This window comes from Gobius niger (assembly GCF_951799975.1).
Source record: "Gobius niger genome assembly, chromosome: 15".
In the NCBI taxonomy this organism is placed as follows: domain Eukaryota; kingdom Metazoa; phylum Chordata; class Actinopteri; order Gobiiformes; family Gobiidae; genus Gobius; species Gobius niger.
Window position 1 is genome coordinate 15791167 of NC_136866.1, and position 17190 is coordinate 15808356.

At 43.6% G+C, this 17190-nt stretch overlaps 1 protein-coding gene across 1 annotated transcript; it reads right to left on the reverse strand.

Moving 5' to 3' along the window:
* Positions 1–16315, reverse strand: pals1b (protein associated with LIN7 1, MAGUK p55 family member b). Its single transcript, XM_079572720.1, has 16 exons — positions 16101–16315; positions 15213–15295; positions 12894–13358; positions 11713–11921; positions 9999–10076; positions 6299–6421; positions 6031–6192; positions 4678–4755; positions 4134–4317; positions 3562–3633; positions 3390–3458; positions 1823–1984; positions 1378–1580; positions 499–609; positions 139–350; positions 1–39 (listed from the first exon to the last, which is right to left on the reverse strand). The coding sequence occupies exons 3-15, from the start codon at positions 13267–13269 to the stop codon at positions 174–176; spliced, it is 2004 nt and encodes a 667-aa protein (XP_079428846.1). The 5' UTR covers positions 13270–13358; positions 15213–15295; positions 16101–16315; the 3' UTR covers positions 1–39; positions 139–173.
* Positions 16316–17190: the final 875 nt, after the last annotated feature.

The following is a 17190-nucleotide window of genomic DNA, read 5'->3' on the forward strand; positions in this document are numbered from 1 at the left end:
CTTTAGGTGCATCATGTCATCATTCCACCCAAAAATGTGCTCTTTGCTAAATATTTTCCTCCCGCCCTAAGAGATGGACAGGAGGACGTTATTGTCCTTATGCCAGCTGAAAAACCCGGCAGTCGCCCTGGCGGTCACCCCGGCCGTTGCGGTGAAGTGATCTGCAGACGTGTCTAGCAGAGCCAAGAGGTGGGGACCCACTGGGGCTCCGTGTCCAGCCGGTCGATGAGGCGTCGCAGCTCGTGGAAGGTGTGTTCAGGCTCCGCGTTCACCATGGACCAGTCAAACAGGTGCCCGACCGTCTGCTCCATCTCACGGGCCTTTTCCTGCACCTCCTTCAGCTCCTCCGGCTGGAGACAAAGCAAGACGTTTTACAGTCACTATTAAAAAGTTTCAACTGTTGTGGACAATGCAAAGATGGCAAATACGTAAGTATATTCCTCTCGCATTTGCTAAACTACTTTCAAAATAATAATCAGCCACTTCATTAGACCGGACCTTTGGTGTTTTCCCCTCCACAGCCAGCAGGGTGCGTAGTCGTTCCTGTGATGGGGGAGCGATGAAGATGACGTAGGGCTTTAGGTTGGAGCTTCTCAGCACTTTCAGTGACTGCACAAAAACACAATTTCCACAGGAAATAAACATTACAATTTCAAATGCAACAGAACCATTTTTCTAAAGGAAATACATGTATATACTCAGTATTGAAGGCTGGGCTAACAGTTACAGGGTTCTCACCAGGATTTTTTCACAGTGTAGGGGCAAGTGCGGTGTAGCCACATGGTGAGAGTCGCAGGCGCGAGTACTTTAGGGATGTCCGGAGTCATCGTCGTCCCCCCGTAAAATTTTGAAATTTAAACCCAATTTCCTACATTTTTTGAAGATGTATTTTTAAAAAATATTTAAATCAGGTATTATTACGACGGTATTGATTCAAAATGGAAAAAAACTCTCCCCTACATTGGTTGAAACACAGGGTGGGGGTCTGAAATAGCAGGGTGGAGGTAGAAATTCACAGCGTAGGGGGCCCTTACACTCAAATGCTCTGGAGAGAACGCTGAATAAAATTGATTATGCAGTTATGCAGTGCTCATAACGCAGGGCACATCGGGCAACAAACGCTCCGAGGGGCACCACATTTAGGCCTTTGTGACTGAATGGTATTGGGCAGACTTTGTGCCGCTGTCTTACCAATACGGTTGAGAGCAACGAGAAAAAAGAGCAAAGGAATATACGTAAAGTCTCCTCATTCATTCAACAGCAAAACGTAACACTGTCAACAGCTGACATAAGTTCAGATGCCCCGACAGAAAATTAGCAGCCTGTAGTGTTCTCTGGATCCGGTGCTCACTGCAGCGAGTAAAAGAAGATCTTTACCCGGGTGTGTAGGCAGAGCAGGCAGATCTTCCCGGAGTTGACCACATGTCTCACAGAGTCGGTGCTGGTGCCGTACAGGTTCTTCTCGTACTCTCCAGACTCGATGAACTTCCCCGCGGCCAGGTCGGCCTCGAACGAAGACCGGTTCACGAAATGGTACTCCCGCCCGTTACGCTCGTGTATCCTGGGGCTCCTGGTGGTGTCTGGGAACAACAGTACAGATACTTTTGTTCATGAAAGCAATATATGGGTTTCAGTCGCAGGGTTGTTTTATGTTTTTTAGTTGCCATTTGAGGAATGTTCACTATTCAAAAGATTATTCACTGCTACAACATAATAACGTATTTGTTTATGGAATTGAGCCTTTTTCCCCAATGTCTCACAAACCTATATGAAAATGATACGAGTTTTGACTTGAAATATAAAACATGTAGGTAGGTCTCACGTGGCACGGCGACTGCGTATTTCTCTGGCTCGATGGACAGCAGCCTGCGGCGGAGCTCGTCGTGGCCGCTGTTTGTGGGACCGATCAGAGCGATGGGCCGCTTCCGATTGGCTGGCTGGTGGTACAGGGACATCTCCTCATAGGTCAGGACGTCCTCACAGTCTGAAGAAAGCAAACTTTAAAGTCAGCAAGATTGAACTGGGCGCCTGGGTCGCCTATGCTCAGGGCTCTGTATCTCTAAGGTATGTTTTTTGTTCATCTTCGCTGAGAGCGGGAAATCACAGATTCGTATCCATGGAGATATTGTACAAACATTAGGTTTAAATCAAGTAATGTTTTATTTGGAAACACAGCACTGGCAGTGTGAAGCTGATCATTAGGAGCTTGGTTCAGATTGTACCGCAATCTGTCTTTAAAATTGTTATACTGAAATACAGAGGCGAGTGGTACAATTACATTTACTCAAGTACTCAAGTGACTTTTGAAGTAATTGTAATTTTGTTATTTTTTAATACAGTACTTTTTCTGTGTAAAAAAAAAGTAACTCATGCCACTGTGAGTAAATCTCTCACTGATTTTTTATCTTGTTTTGCTGACTAAATTATTCATAATGATTTATTTACAAGTTATACATAATTTCATGTTTTGCTTCTACTACTACTATCTACTGAAACAGGAATCAGACTTTTACGCTCAGTTACTCAGTTCTCACAGTACTGAAGTAAAATGTACTTTATTTTTTACTCTTACTTGAGTAAATATTTTGGCTTCTTTACCCACCTCTGCTGAGTTATAGTATAGAACCTATTGAACTGCTTTCTCTTTGGGCTGCCTTTAAACATTCATAAAGGAAGATACAGCCTGAACGTTTAAGATTATAATAATATATAATATATATCATTTTCAGGATGAGATGTGATTTGCTTTAAGCCTGTGTCCTGAGAGTGTGGTCCAGTGGTCGGGGAGGTGTTAGCGCTGTTTCACTTGAAGCTCATGTGGACACCTGTTCTCAGACTGATCCCATCCACAAACACTGGGCTAATCCGAAGACAAGTCTGGACAAGCTGCTGCAGACTCTCCGACGTCAAGTATATACTACTACCACCACTACTAATACTACTACCCCCTACGGCGAGTTCAGCTACATGAGCCCTGAGCCCTTTGGGCCGGGCTGGATTTGTTTGAGCCCAATAGAAACTCTAATTTGGGCAAGGTTTGATCTGGTAACCCCCCCACCCGCTGTGCCGCTGATGCCTCTAAATGAAGGGGAGGCAACGTAAGGCCCAGTGGCAAAATCAGTCCCTCTGGCATGAAACCTCTGGCCCAAAAAGAAGATTTTTGTACTATGAAACAAATACAAATACATACAAATTCCCCTTGTTGGAGCAGATGACGATAAAGGATGTTGGGATGTTGGAGAAAAAGTGGGACTTTACTTTGGGCCACAATTGGGAGGTTTGGCTCCAAGACTTTCGGCGAGAAAGAAAATCGTCCCATCGCAAAACAAACTTACCTACCCCTGTTCCAATAGTCATACTCTGTCTCCATCAGTTACTTCAGTTCTCACCATTTCTGCTCATACAGGTCAGACTCTTCTTCTTTTGCTTCTTGCTCTTCTTCCCGTACCAGTGTTTTCCTGAGGCAGAGCAGAAACAAAGCGCTGATGTCAAACACCACATGGAGGTTTAAGACGCTCCGTACTCTGAGTGAGGAGTAAGTTACTACGTGGTAAAGTTTACCTTGGTGGTGCTCACGAGTCCTGTCCGTGATCGTCCTCCTCAAGGTCTCCCTGTGCTGCTGGAAGCTTTTCCCTGCAAACCACACACACAAAAACAAACAGAAGCGTTGGCACCAAACTTTGAATATATATTTCGTCTTAGCCAATTATTTGCTCCAGACGCAACAGACCTGAGTCACTCTAATTACACATGACTGCCGAGTGCGTGGTTTAATCTTGAGGACGGGCCAGCTGGGTGGTGTTCGGTGCCAGGGCCGTGTCACAGACTTACAGTAAATGTCCCTCCCAAGTTGACTATACAAACCACCAGCAGAGGGCGCAGAGCCAGCTAAAAACAGCAGCCTTTGTCCTGGGTACTTTCGAAATGCTTTACTCAATGTCAAACTGACATTTGGAAATGTGTGTGTACTTTTTCTATATCTCACAGTTCCTTATATCAAATCGTATCGTATCGTAATCCCCTAAATCATGCTGGCATAAATCATGCTGGCATGATTTATGGGATTTAGGGCCTTCCCCTAAATCATGCCAGCATTCTAAAACAAGAGTGTTTCTGAACCATTGCCCTCTTACCTGGGACCAGTCCCGCCAGCGGCTGGTTCTCCTCGTCCCCATCCCGGTACGCCTGCCACCAGCTGGGGTCGTCCTGACTGAGCACATGCAGGATGTCCCCCTTTTGGAAGGACAGGCCCAGCTCCCGGCACGGCACGAACGGGTCGTCCAAGGGGTCGTAGTCAAAGTAAGCCTTGACGTGCATCTGCGAGCGGGGATCACGTGGACAAAACAGGGTTTTTACTTTTAGGATTAACTCCAATAATTCCATTTAGCTTCAGTCGATAAAATGCAAAGTAGCTTTATTCTAATTGCATGGCTTCAGAGACTTTTGAGCAAATGTGGATATGACTAGACTCTGTGGTGTTTCACAAATAACTTATTATCATTATTCTTAAACGGGACGATGGAGGGGAATAGTAGTATTTGCAGCACATGTAACAGGTATAACTTCAGTTTTATCCGGGGTCGGGTTGTGCAATAGCAGGATTGTAGGCAGGCTGTAGTAGCAGTTAAGGTAGCATGCAGACAGAAGCGCAGACTCACACATGTGCTGTTGACTTACCACGCTCTGTCTGTGAGGGGCAGCTTTAATCTGGGAGCTCGGGATCAGGAGGAAGGTCAGCGACCCGTGCATTTGTTGCTGATGGAGAGACAGGAAAAGTTCTCAGACAGACAGGACTGGAGCGGTAAATTCAAATGTATATGACATTTTGACTTAGTTATAGAGTTTGCAATCTGTACATTCTTCAATTAGGTCAATTAATATCCAGTAACAAGGTGTCCTATCACAATTACGCAGACGATACGCAGATCTGTTTCACTGACAGCGGGTGAACATGGGCCTGCAGATACACTGTGTCATTGTATCAAGGACAGCTGAGGACGTGAGACAGGCCTCAGCTATAGTCCAGGCTGAAAGCATAGTTACATATTTCAACAAATAATAATATAATCAAGTATCGATATATATTTGTGTATATTTTTATAAGGTATTTAAATAACTTGATATAATTGTATTTTCATTATATTTCTGTGTGTTTTGGTGTTGTGAAGCACATGGAGTTGTCTCTGACATGAAATGTGCAATATAAATAAACTTGCCTACATGCACTTGAGTCCAGGTTATTGACGGGAATGTGAGTTTCCTGATTTTGTCTGTGTCCATGACAGAATCCTGGTTTGAGTTTCCTGCATAATCTAATATCTAGGTTTTTAAAAACCAGGATACTCTCATTAGGACATTCTCACGTTGCCACATAAACAGCCTCCTGGTTTATCATCAATGCTGACGTACTGAGCATGTGCAAACTTTTGAAAACAGATACAGCAGGAGCAGTAACTATCCTAAATCGCCTGTATCTGACCTGACAGAAGTCTAGAGTCTTCTTGTCTCTGTGTTTAAAGAAATGTCAGAAAATGCCATGTGCTAGCATTCGCACTAAAGTCATTAGCCCCGCCCTACTCTGCATTACCTCCGCCTCACTCTGGAGCATAATTATCCAGGGATAAGAGTGTCCTGGTTTCTCTGACACATGAATACTGTCATAATCAGGATATGGCTAATAATCAGGAAACTCCAGCGCATGGAAACGCTTTCAAGACTAAATAACACAAGTGAAGTATCAATTTTCAAAAGTAGAGTAAGGATTCCAGCTGTAAGGATAGAACCGGGACTCGCTCATGGCCCTTATGTACAGTATAGTTCCCCATAGTGATGGGTGTAAAAACTAAACGTCACAGGAAATGTCAAACCAGGAAAAACTCTAAGTAAAATACGGTTGTGCTAACTATGTTTTAATGAAATGGCTACCAAAATATTCTTGTCAACCATACAAGTTGAATATTCCTGTGACTGAGCCTAAAACATCCTTTAGTTTAAACACACAGTGATCCTCGTCTTGTGTGGCGTCCTCACCAGAAGGTCGTGCACTTCGTTGACGTGTTTTCCTCTGATGGGAATGCCGTTGATCTCCAGGATCTCGTCTCCTTCGTTCAGGAGGCCACTGCGCTCCGCCGCGCCGCCCTTCACCACACGGCTCACCACCACGCTGTCCACGTCGTTACGCACCGTCGCCCCCTGCGGACCGCGTAAAGCATTTCAGCGCATCACCTACTATAACCCGTTTACCTTCTGACAGTAAACGGCAAATCCAAACAGCCCGAGCAGGATGAAGAGCCCTCACCAGTGGCGTGTCGGGGTTCTTCTCCAGCCGCACCAGTTTGACCGACTCCCCCAGATACTGCGTGAGCACCTGTCCCTCCGGCAGCTCCTGCACAGCCACGTTGTCATGGGCCTGCATCAGTGCCTGCCACACAGAGGAGAACACACATGGAGACAAAACACACCACAGTGGACAGACAGACACACAGACATGACATTGAACATACAAAGAGGAGACAGAGTGGCAGGGGGAGTTAATGAGGCCATGGTGGAAGTCTTTTTGAGTGAAATGAAACAAAGTGGCTGCTTGTTGGTAGTATGTCTGTAGAGGTCTAAAATACAGGGTTAGAATGAGCGCTAGCTGGCTCTACCCAGCCTTCTTACAATGAGGTGAAAGCACAAACCACTACCTCCTAAATGTTTGCTTTAATGTTCAGTAAGAAGCGCCAATGAATGGATATGACACAAACTTTCTCTGTTTTGAATGCATGGAGATGAGCAATGGAGGACCTCGAGAAACCTAAGGACATGCTAAGCTCTGGTCTGGCCACGATCCACTCTAATCCCTCAGCATTTAACAGTCAGGACTCAGGAGGCACTATCACTCATCAAACACCTTGACATCCGATCAGTCCGACAAGTTAAACATCTTCGAAAAAGCTTGTGAAGATAAACCATGTTTTGTTTTTTCTACATTTGACCACAGCTCAGTGTGCCTGTGAATGGGCTAACTTTACATAGTTGTAATAGGCTTGTTGAAATATTAGAATGAAATGTCCTATAGCATGCTTTATTCAAGCTTGTATTACTTTTATAGCCAGCAGGGGGAACACTTCCTCTTTTTGTACTCCAGGAACCAGAGCCGAAACAAAACTAGTGAAAAAGATAAACTGGAAAACGCAAAACCAAGTCTTTTGAGCTAAAACTCAAAACTGTCCACATTTTATAGCCCATAATCCAACATTGAATCTGCTGAGTTGCTAACTATGCTGTTTGTAAAAAGTCAGTTTGTTTTTACTGCATCATTCACACTACTGCCTGCAGAGGGAGCTCTATGCGAAAGTCTGATCAAGCCCTGGCCCCTGTGTCCAACATAGATGTTATTTCACATCATGAAAAGTTATTCAGCCTCAATTATGAACGATAAAGCCACTTTAAATTAGCTTAATGGAAATCTCTGGGTGACGTCTGTCGGAGTGCATTGAGTGCCTCAAAACATATGGAGAAAAATTATATTCAATTTTGAATAACACAAGCCCTTTAAATGTTCCAAAATGAGGAACTAAGCTGTGCGTGTGTTTCCTAGTTGCCTCCTTTCAGCCAGACAATTACACACTGTTTCCATGTCCTTGTCTCACATTTGTATACGCTTCATTTTACATTCATCCAAAGGCCTTGGACATTTGCCTGGACTCACTGCTTGTCTTCTAGATCTCTCATTTACAGACGGGGCACTCTCATTTCCATAATGGCCTTTACTGTGGCTAGTTTCATTAATCTTCAGTACAAATGGCTCCCAACAGACCTGGGCTTTGACTTATCCCAAATAAATGGAGTAAAGTTAAACGAATGTGCCCGCAGTGTTTTAAGTATGTGGCTACTGGAATTTAATATATCAGATTCTTGGAGGAACATTGGTGTTTAGACTCCTGGACAGAATGTTTATGTGAACGATAACTCCCTAATTTTACAATTTTCAAATCTACTTTAAGGGTCCATCTCACCGGCCGAGAGACTAGTTGGAGACTCGAGTTGCCGCTGGTCACAGAGATGTCTCCGAGACGTCCCCTTGAGATAAGGTGAGTCTCCAGGTAGTCTTGGTGAAAATAAACATGTTTCATGTCAGCGAGACTTGAAAAAGTCTCCATGTGGTCTCCATATGGTCTACATGGTCTCAAGCAGTTGTATCGCAAACACTATTTGTATTCCTCAACTTGTGAGACATTTCTGTGACGTCCCTGCAATGTCTCCGAGACCTGTCTACCAAGGAGATCTCAGAGAGTCTCGGACCTGTCTGTTTCACAGAGACTACCTGGAGACTCACCTTATTGCCAGGGGATGTATCGGAGACATCTCTGTGACTAGCGGCAATTCTAGTCTCGTCTCCAGGCCAGTGAGATAAGCCCTTTGTATGCGCGCATTCCGGAGACTGCCAGTCGCGGCAGTATCTGCAACTTCTCCGGTGAGATAGGCCCTTTAGCTTAATAGTATGGAAACTATGTAATTTAATTACACCACACTCCCAAGTTCTATTGTTGATATGAACGCACAGTTTTCAGGAAATTTACTTTTTCCTGTTATACGCACCCTTTTGAGGACTTTCACCATTTAAAACATTAAGTATCTTTTTATACTTAACTGCCTTTGCAATGGTCCTCATATTCACATAACCATGCAGTGTTGATTTGTACAACATACTGTATTCCAATTTAGTTTTAGTCTTGATGAAACTGCAATTTAACTTTATCTAAGATTTAATCAAATAATGCTCCTCAGTGTCTCAGTCTCAGTCTAGTTTTATCAAATCAAATCAAATCAAATGTATTTATATAGCACATTTAAAACAACTGCTGTTGACCAAAGTGCTTCACAAAAGGTCTACAGTACAGAGAAAAAAAATATTTATATTTATATGATATCAATGTAACGTTAGTCAACGTTACATTGATATCACTTCGTTAAAAGATGCATCATGGAGCTTATTATGCAGATAGACAAAAAACTTGATATTGGTGCTTGAACTAGACCTTTGAGTGACCCAGTGGCTGTATGTGTGGTTAGCATGGCGTTTCTATCACAGTGGCGCTCCAGGGCTAAAAACAGGGCTGTTTTTAAGGGTTCCTGACATAGTAGGCATAGAACTGCTTTTAGCGATCTGAGCCTGCTCCTACAAATGTGGACCCGTTCAAAATGAGCATTCTATCCCTATACAAATGAATAAGGAAGCCAGTCACAATACTAAAGTATGGAGACGCAGAGGTATGTTTTGTCTGGCATTTATACAATTTCTTTGGTGTCTCAATCATTGTCTTCTTATAAGATGATGTTTAGTGGCCATTGGATGTGTATCTTACCCCACAAAAAGCAGAAACTTGATTTAGCATTTATCTCAGAGGTCACTTTTGTGCCAATTTGTATTTAAGTAAACTCGACAACTTTCCATAATGCACATTTTTTAGTAGTTGACAAAAATATCTGGACATTTCAGTTGCACTTCTAATCATCATTAAGTGCGTTTAATTTTAAACTAGTTTTAATTTCGTTTTTGTCCAATTTGAGTCTTGAGTGCGTGGCTAGATCAGGAGTGCCAAGGTGGAGAGAAGGCGGCACGGTAGCACAGCGGTTAGTGCTTGTCCGGGTTCGATTCCCACCAAGGACGGGGCCTTTCTGTGTGGAATTTGCATGTTCTCCCCGTGTCTGCTTAGGTTTCCTCCGGGTACTCCGGTTTCCCCTACCACTAAAAACATGTACAATAGGCCAGGATGTTTGAGAGTGTGCATGGGGTACAACGGATGGAAATTAGCCTAAGGCAACAATCCGGTGTGGTTTGTTCATTAACTTGCACTGTCCCTACCAAAAAAGAAAAGAAAAAGTGGAGCACCTGGTCAAAGCCTATTGAGAGAACATGCACCCCCATAGGACAGCTAAGCTAAGCTCCCCAACTGTAAACATTGGTAAACAATGAAATATCACAGTTTTAGGTGTGTGTGCTGAGGTATAACCTGTAGATGGGGGTTGGTGAGCAGTGTCTGCAGCTCCAGACCCTCCTTCTGTTGGCTGGACTGAAGAATCTTCTGCACCTGAACACGACACACAACACAGAGCAATGTTATTTCACATTAAAGGTGAGTTTTAGTCACAGTTTTCCATAGTTTGTTCCCTTGATTTAGGATTTTTAAGAATTGTTTGATACAGTTTGAAAGAGAAAAACTGCTGTGTTGAAATGTTATTTATCGTAATATTCAAGACAATTATTGAATGGTGTAATTTTTTGGTCTCAGTATGGACAGCTTTAATGTTGACCTATTGCAAATTCAGTGGTGATATGTTACACGTTGCAAGAATGTTTTTTGTTATAAAAGGGATGACGATAAAGCCACATTTTTAAATCATATTGTATCAAAATAACACTTAGCTAAAGTTTACCTTTCCCAACCCGTCATTCCAACACAGGAGAGTAACACTAGGTTCACATTCAACAATAGAATAGAGTATAATTTTACTTGCTGGTGCAATTTATAAAGTGACTTTTGGTATATTACAGAAAATATTATTACCTCATCTCGTAAAAGAACTGTGGTTTTACTTAAGGCCACACAGCAGAACATTCCAGATTATATATTGCGATGTCATAACAACTAAACTGTCGTAAAACAAACAAACACACAAACTGGGAGACATTGCTGAGGTAAGGTTCCAAGCCTAAATAAAAGGTGTGGCACATGGTCTAAATGAATTAAATGTTTCACTGCACCAATCACCATAAGTCAGTTTGTTTGTGAAGGCTTGTGGTTTGTGGAGTGGGTTTGGTTGAGTTTTTAAACAGCTGTGTATCTGGAAAAACACGGATAACTGCATTACTTCAACATTAATGAACCCTTTTTCTGTGTTTTTCCGTTGGATTTCCATTCCACTCCATTTATCTCCATTTTAGGAGCTTTGCGCTTCCAGCATCGAGTCAGGTGCAAGTAAAAGCGTGAAGATGCATGTTGTTAAAGAATTTTACTTATATATTACAACATATGGCCGTTTATAAATTTAACCCTTGTTTACTTTTGTAGGCCTGGGTAGGTGAGGTCAGTAGTATCAGATCCCCTCCCCCTGCACTCTGTCTGGGCTCTCACTGCTATAAGCTGCTTTCTTTGCCTGGCCCCACTTCTTTTACCGCTCAGGCTGCGCTCAGGGCGGCTGCTGGAGATTAGCTCACCTCTACCTGACGGCTACTCGCAGACATACACGTTCACAGTATGTATAAACCAACCTGTCGTAACTAGGAAGTAAAACAGACAGAAAGATTGCACTGACAAAGACAAAATCCCGTTGACTCAAGTGGTTAGAGGAGCGTCCCAGTTGCTATGATGGCTGCTATGATGCTTTAGGATGAATTTTATTTCAGGATTTCTGGTAGGTTTTGGTTCAATCAACAGTGAAACCCTGTTTATCCGCTTAGAAAATCAACATGTTTAATGTTGTGTAACTAGACTTGGATCGTGTAATTGTATTTAAATAGGGGAAAAGTGGAAGAGCTTGGTCGCTTCTAACTTCACCCCTGTTTGGGTCCATAGAGGAGAGGAGGAGAGACTAAATGCTCAACATCTAAATAACAACATCTTTGGGCTTTTTGCATGAATAAGCGCACACACAAAGACGCAGTGCCCTGTTTCATCCTCGTTTGTAGGTCTAAACTTCTAACTGGTAGACCTGTGGGGTTGGTACCTCAGTGCAGAGGTCTTGAGCCTGCGCGGTGATGGGGGACGTGGGGGTGACGTGGCTCATCTGCTGGGACACCACACTGTATATGCTGTAGGCATTGTGGAACTCGTCCGTGGACAGCAGCCTCAGCAGCTGCTCGGCGTCCTGCTGGCTCTGGGCGTCAGGCAGGCATCGCTCGGCCCACTGCAGTGACTCCACGAAATCCTCCAGGTCTGAGCAGAACAAGTCCGTCAGTCAAGTATCCAACAAAATGATCATTGCCATGTCTGACCATCAAGGTTTTTTAGCTGCAGGGCTAATAGGAAAGGACTTTTGGAGATGGAATAGACTTGTTCCATATCTGTATCACCTGATGCACTGCATGTTCACTAAATGTGTGTATTTTAGTTCTTGTTCAAAAAACTATTTAAAAGTTATTTCATAATTTATTAATTGAAAAATGCAAGACATTTTTTTTTATTTGATTGTTTAGACAGTTTGAAATGTTTGAAACTATCCAAGTTCCTGTTGAAAGTTTCTGGAACTTCACCGGGAATCTTGCTGTCCCTTTGCAATCCTTCTCAAAATATAAACTTTACTCAATATCCTAAGTTTCCTGTGTGTTCAGCTGGCTCTAAAGTACAAACTAAATACGGTGAAGCCCAATTAAAGAACTCCTTAGCCTGTTATATTTCATTTCTGAGGCCTCTGGTCTGTATTACAGCAGAGCCTGGCTGATTGCCTTTAAATATAAAATACAGGAATAATATAAGTGAACTGTGATAAACGCAGCCCTGAACAAGGCACTTCCAGTAGGACAGTATGTGTTGTTCCTTCATTAGGCCCCAGTGTGAATGCGCTGAATGTGCCTGGAAAGTGGAGCGATCTAAATGTATCTTTCACTATAGATAGTAAAATGGATACGTCGAAAGCTTGTTGTTTGCAATTTTCTGCAAAACAAGCGAACACCAATGTAATGGTGTGCTATTGCATCATGGCTATTGTCCTTTCACTAAGACTCTATTGCCCTGGATTCCTTTGTGCCATTTCTTAAACCTTCCTGTGTCTTTGTGACCCCCTGCAGCTTCATGCCTCTTACGCTCCCCCCCTAAAACCACTCTGCTTCCAGTGGTGCTGTCTTGAACCTACTTCACTGAGAGAAAGTCAAGTAAAAGTACTTGACAGAGGTGCCCCCTCTCACTCACCAGCCAAGTGCTCCGGGAGACCCTCTTTACTCGCCCTCTCCTTACTCTCAAAAGTGGGATTATCGATGCCCACTTTCTGGTTCTGGGACAGCTTCTTCAGCCGGAGCGAGGCGTTGAGGTCGATGTCGTGCTTTCCCCCCCTGGACGCCTCCTCTTCCTGCCGTTTCCTCCTCAGCTCCTCCTGGTAGTGCTTGATCCTCTCCATGTGCGCGGTGCACTGTGGGGACCTGACCAGGTTGGGGCCACATGTGCTCGCCTCTGCCCCGCCACCGTCTCCGCCCCCCTCCTCCTCTCCGGGGCAGTCCACGGCCCGCTCCCTGATGCCCGCCGGCAGCTTGGCCTCCTGGAGAAAGCCGTTCATGTGCGTCGTGATCATCTCTGCCGCATCTGAGGGACTTTTTAGAGGCTTTTATCTGGCGCGCCGCAGCAGGTCAGCAGAGGACATCATGAAGACTTTGAGGCGTTCTCCTGGAAAATACACAGGGGGAAAAAATATCAATAAGCGCCAGGGGTGTGCTGTACTTAAGTAGAGCTTATGAGGATGATCTGCACTTTACTTCAGTAGCGTTTTGGTTGAGAACCTACAGTACTACCTTATGCTGCTTCTGTTGTGCTGCTGTTGCAACAGTGTAAAACCTTTATTTGTCCCTATCATTTTTCAGACTCATGAGATTTTGCATAGTTGCACTCCTCATTCAGAGGTTAATCGAAGACAACGTGCTCCCAACTCTCCATCACTCTCTCTAATCTAACTGGTTCCATACAAATCCCTGTCAAATCCCTCGCCCGCCTGGTACACCTGTCCCATCTGTGATCAACAGCTTAGCCCGCCCTGCCCTCACACAAATCAACGGCAGTAGGCGTCACGGTGCGTGGAACGTATTCTCATCCAAGTCCAAGACAACCATGTTCAATCACTTCATTCACTGCGGGAAAGAGTCGCCAGTTCATCTTTGAAAAGGGTGAAAGTTCATCTTCTACATCTTCATCAGTATCACTATCCCTACACTTTGGTGGTTAGAAAATGCAATATTGATTTAAACAGTAAAAGAATCTAAAATCCAGTAGTTTCACGTCCTGGTCCTCCATGCGAGCTACCACAAGCCCCTCCCACGCTCGCAGATGAGCTTCCTGACAGTTTGTGTAGAAATTCTTCTATGCAAACCGATTCTTGCAGCAGCTGTCCGAGTGGCTGGTCTCAGACGATCTTGGAGGTGAACATGCCGGATGAGTAAGTCCTGGTTAAAGGTGCATTATACAACTTTAAATGTAAAAGAAAAAGTTGATATAAGTGCATATTTGACCTTTCAGTGACCCTGTAGCTGTATGAGTGGTCCGCTTGGTGCCTATCCTTTAACATCCTGGTGGCTCTTATGAGAGAAAAAAAAGATCTTGGAGCGTCTTACAGGCCATCAGGATGGTAAATAAAGGTGCGATGCTAACCAGCCAAGCATCCGCTGGGTCACTGAAAGTCAAAAACGTATTAATATAAAAAACCTTTTTACATAAAAATGTCGGCTTACGGTAGAGAAATGGACATTCAACGCAGGGGTAACAGCTCTGGTGGACATTCCTGCAGTCAGCATGCCAGTTGCACACTCCTTCAAAACTTGCCCCATTGTGGCATTGTGCTGTGTGTAAAACTGAACATGTGTCCTTTTATTGTAGACAGCCTAAGGCACACTTGTGCAGTATTCATGCAGTCTGATCAGCATTTTGATATGCCACACCTCTATGATGGGGGGTGGATTCTTTAACCAAAGGAGAAGAGCTGGTCCCTTGAACTTTGACCCACCATCACACACGTGTCAGCTCTTATTAACTACTAATAGAACCTAACTTGCATACATACATAGTCCAAACTAAGCTTCTAACTGGCTTCTGTCCTCTTCAACTTCATCCACTGTCATAGATATCATCAAGCACATTAGCCCCGCACCCAGTTAGTCCTACTTCCCACGGCTTATTAGTCCTGGCAGGTTTAGATCTGAGCCGCACGAGGCCCGCCCACTCCTCCGTTTAGCATTTAGCTGCTGCCTTACAGTGGAAGTGGTAGCGTAGACTGCCAAAGGGCCATCTGCTCCTGTGGGCTTAAACCAGGCCAAGGATCCGACTGTGCGAGTCGCTCCGGATCAGCACTCACTACTTGCTAATTGCAAACGTTCAGGCGTAGCACAATCCAATTCTTGCTAAGATGAATGTTAACCTCTGTTACCAGGACTTTTAAATGTGTTATTACAAAATGTGTATTATGTGTATTATCAATTAATTGAATTGAACAGTGGAAAGTGGTAGTTGGCTAAAGCATTAAGTTATGACTTACCTGGCTTGAACCTTTTAGACAGCAGAGTCGACCACCTTGAAGAAGAATGGGTTCTCAAATCCTTGATGAGAAGACAGACCTGACACAACAAATATAACAATCGATGACTTAAAGCTTTTGCAGGAGAGAGCAGTTTTAATAGTGTACATTTAATGTAGTATAAGCTTTATTTAATTACACTTCTGTACCTGTGAGTCTGGAGGCCTCCCCATGGAAAATCTAGATAAAAAACTTATTCCAATGCATTATGGGGATCTGAATCTACTACCCAGGTTCAGATGACTCTCCCAAATAATTCATATATTTAAAGGTAAAAGAATATCTGCCTATATTCACGTTCAGTTAAAGAGCACATGACACAACAATATTTGGATTTTTCTAGCAGCTTCACCTAGTTTTCCCTGATTGACACTTTGGTGAAGTTAATTATTGATCCTCATGCTCAGGATGTCACATGCAAAGAGGTAGAATTTTCATACTGAACCAATGGGCCACGAGCAAGTCAGTGTTCTTTGGAATGTCCTGTTATTGACGTGAATTAACATTTAAGAAATGTTAATTCGATAATAATTCGAAAACCTGTGAAATCCACATTAATGCCACTGCACTGCGTCATGATTTCAAATGGAGAGCAGTATCTGATCTACTTATCTATGGGCAGGCATTTAAAGTAGGCTACTTCTCCACTTAACAACCGTATAACTTCAGTGTAAATTATCAAAGAGCATTATAGCAACTTTTAACCAGTCTTTAACCCCTCGAAAAGCATAATAAACTAATTTTCTAACAAATTCTGCCCTAAATTAACTTCCAAACAATGGTAAAGCAACTTAGCTAGCCGCGGCTAACTTCACAGTGGAGCCTCCGCACGTAACGTTACTCACCGTAAAGACGGCCTGTTGACGGGGTAAAAGTAGCTGGTTTATTCCTTTAAGTCTCCCCGAAGTGGATAAAAGTCGACAAAAGTGTGTTAAAGTCCGCTGTATTGGGATGTGTCCGGCTGCTCAGTGAGTGTGTGGGACTCCCGTGGACATAACGGTTTAGCGGAGGAGCAGAGAGTCCGCAGCCGCTGTTTGGGGCCGTTTCCCCGGTAACACCGCGGTGCAGCACTGCGGTGAAACAGCGGCGCCTACTGGAGAAAAGGGGAACGACAGCATCACTACCGGCATGTGTCCAGGGGCAAAGGTGGGTATAGAGTTGGCATTATATTATCTCAAGTCAGAGTATTTTGTGAATGTATCTGTATATGCAGTAACATTTATTTTTAACCAACAGGGTCTTCATGAGGGTTAATTGTTTCCTGCAAATACAGTGCCTGAGCTTCTCCTTGCCTTTCTATGAGTTTTTAGTCCTCTGAAGAGCACCTGCAAAAGATCCCGTCTTTTACTTTGTTGATCCAGTGTGGCACTCTCTGTCATTCATTTTGTAAATATAGGTATTTAGCTTTGTGTTGTGCATAATCACTTAATCACATTTCTCAAAATCACCTGGGCCAGAGGATATATGCTAGGGAACTGGATTTTTGCCCCCGGCCCGACTTTCTGGTTTGTTTTTTATTTTTCTAAATAGACATTCTTGTGAAAGGCAGTCCTTTAAGGAACAGGCCACCGTTTTTCCATACTGAGATATGTTCTCGCCTGAGCTTAGACGAGTTGATGCGTACCTGTCTGGTCTTAGTGCGTGGCCGTGGAAGAGCGTGGTCGCTTCTAACTTCCCCCTGTTTGGAGCTATAGGAATACATTGGGAGAGGCTAAATGCTAGCAACATCTTTGGTCGTTTTGCGTGACTGAGGGCACACACAAAGACCAGACAGGTGCGTTTCAACTCGTGTAAGCTCAGGTAAGAACATATCTCAGTATGTAAAAATGGTGGCCTGTTCCTTTAACATATTTTCTGTATTAAACGACTTTGAGATAATAAAAAAGTTGTATTTTTCCCTTAAATGTTAGAAAGTAGGCCTGTATATTTTGCACA